General features: G+C 45.8%; 1 protein-coding gene across 1 annotated transcript; it reads right to left on the bottom strand.

Moving 5' to 3' along the window:
* Positions 1 to 6: 6 nt before the first annotated feature.
* On the bottom strand, positions 7 to 1,779 carry LOC118331726 (nuclear protein localization protein 4 homolog; the record flags this gene model as incomplete). The annotated part of the gene is made up of 6 exons (XM_035666791.1): positions 7 to 181; positions 324 to 426; positions 757 to 873; positions 1,142 to 1,234; positions 1,368 to 1,439; positions 1,576 to 1,779. Coding segments are annotated over 6 exons (750 nt in total), but the record flags the coding sequence as incomplete, so codon positions are not given.
* Positions 1,780 to 2,000: the final 221 nt, after the last annotated feature.

Genomic DNA, 2,000 nt, shown 5'->3' with positions numbered 1-2,000 from the left:
GGGCAGGGCGGGTGGGGGGTTTAACTGCGGGGCAGGCTGCACATTTCACAGTGCTCTGTACCAGGCTGGTTCATGAAGGTGCAGTGGAGGCAGGACCACATGGCTGAGGAGGAGGCGGGGACCGAGGGGCCGCCCATGGCCCCGTAACCCAGAGAGCTGGAGGGCTGCCCGCCAACCGTACCTGGAAGGACAGGAGAGGGATTACAGGGGATTAAAGCGGAAGATCCCGTCATTCATTTTTCAAATAACTGATTATCTTTCTATAAAATGTAGGAAAAATAAAAAAATGCCAGAGTTGGGGGACAATTTGACAGGTGACTTACTGCACAGCTGCTCGATGGTGGCCCACTGCTCCGACTTCTTCCAGGTCTGTGCCAGGTCCTCATTAGAAGTCCTCACTGCATCCAGTAGCAACCCGATGCTGTCCTGCAGGAACAAACACAAACTCTGATCTATCCACTGCAAAAAAAACAGCAACACGTCAACAGATGGTTGCTCTGAAAGTCTGGATTTGATAAAAGAACTCTGATCACGGAGTTCATCATTATCACAGAAAAACACTTTTGCTTTTGACGGTGACGAGGGGCCTCGGGCCGGTTTGGAAATCTATCAGCATGAATAATGGCTCCTGAGTGAAAACATCCTCACTGCAGTAAGCACTTCCAGATTGGACAAGAATGTGTCCATATTCTGACCCATTTACTGCAACACGAATGCCAAAGTAGAAAAAATAAGAGGCTTTGAAGTGTTCCTTACTCTCAGAGGCATGACTTCATTGGTGACGAGGAAGAGGAGCAGATGGAAGTCCGACACGATGTCCAGGAACGCCGTGGAGGTGCACTGGGACAGGTACGTCGCTAAACTGTGGAAATTCTGCAGACACACGAATAACAAAAAAACAACAGTTATAACCTCTCTGACCTCTGGAGGTTAGGGAATCCAAAGGTCGACCTCACCTCAAGTTGAAGTACAGGCAAAGACTCAAGAAAATCGTGTGGCTGGAAGTTACAAGAGTCAGAGTTTCTGCAGGATTTAACACATTTTTAAATATCTAATATTCTTATATTGAACAGGAAAGTGTATGGATTCATTTTGCCACTTCAGGTTCAGATAAACAGAATTTTATCCAACAGTGACTTACTTGTGTCTCTCCCAGAATATCACGGTTCTCGATGGGGAAGCGTTGTGTGGAGCAGAAGGTGTACTGAGGGTCCTTTGGAAAAGTGGTAGTTATCTATATAGAAGAAAAAACAGGAACATTATAAACGAAGACAGCGGCAGTACACAGCATCTGTTCTTATTAACGCAGAGTGAAAAAAGATCAGAGAAACACCTGCTGCCCAGTGACAAAGAGACACATTACTCACGTCTATGATGAGGTACTCCACAGGGAGAGGCCGGGCTAGAAACGTCACATCGTTTCCAAATTTGTCTTTGTCCTTTTGGATGGAAACAAAAACTTCAACATCTGGACTCACTGTACCTGGCCCCAATCGCAACCTAAGTATCTGTATGTCGTTATTCTGATGGGATTTGTGTAATGCTCGTTCACTTTGTGTATGATCACAGTCTTACCTTGTAGAAGACGTCTGGTACGTACTGCTCAGGGCTGGACTCTTTAGCGAAGCCCAGCTCAGGAGCGTCTTTGCAGGGCAGTAGGCACTCGTCTCTCACCAAAGCCATGCACTGATTGGACACCTGATATCCTTCAAAGTGCACCTGGTTATCTGGACCACCTGCACACAGAGAGAACAGAGACACAAGTATTAATGTCAAACATCACTCACCTCGAGTAGAGCTACGTTACACCCATCTGAATCTATAACGTTAACAACTGTCTGACTTTAACAGTATTTTATTTTCTGTATTTAAAGGAGCAGTGTAGGATTTAGTGACATCTAGTGGTGAAGTTGCTGATTGCAGCCAACTGAAACCTCGACAACACGCAACTCCCTCTGTAGACAAAAACAGCTCATTCTAAGGTAACAAAAACACAATTT

This window comes from Morone saxatilis, unplaced genomic scaffold (genome assembly GCF_004916995.1).
Source record: "Morone saxatilis isolate NCDOM2014 unplaced genomic scaffold, NCSU_SB_2.0 Contig20, whole genome shotgun sequence".
Taxonomy (NCBI): Eukaryota; Metazoa; Chordata; class Actinopteri; family Moronidae; genus Morone; species Morone saxatilis.
This window is presented reverse-complemented; position numbering and strand designations above follow the sequence as displayed.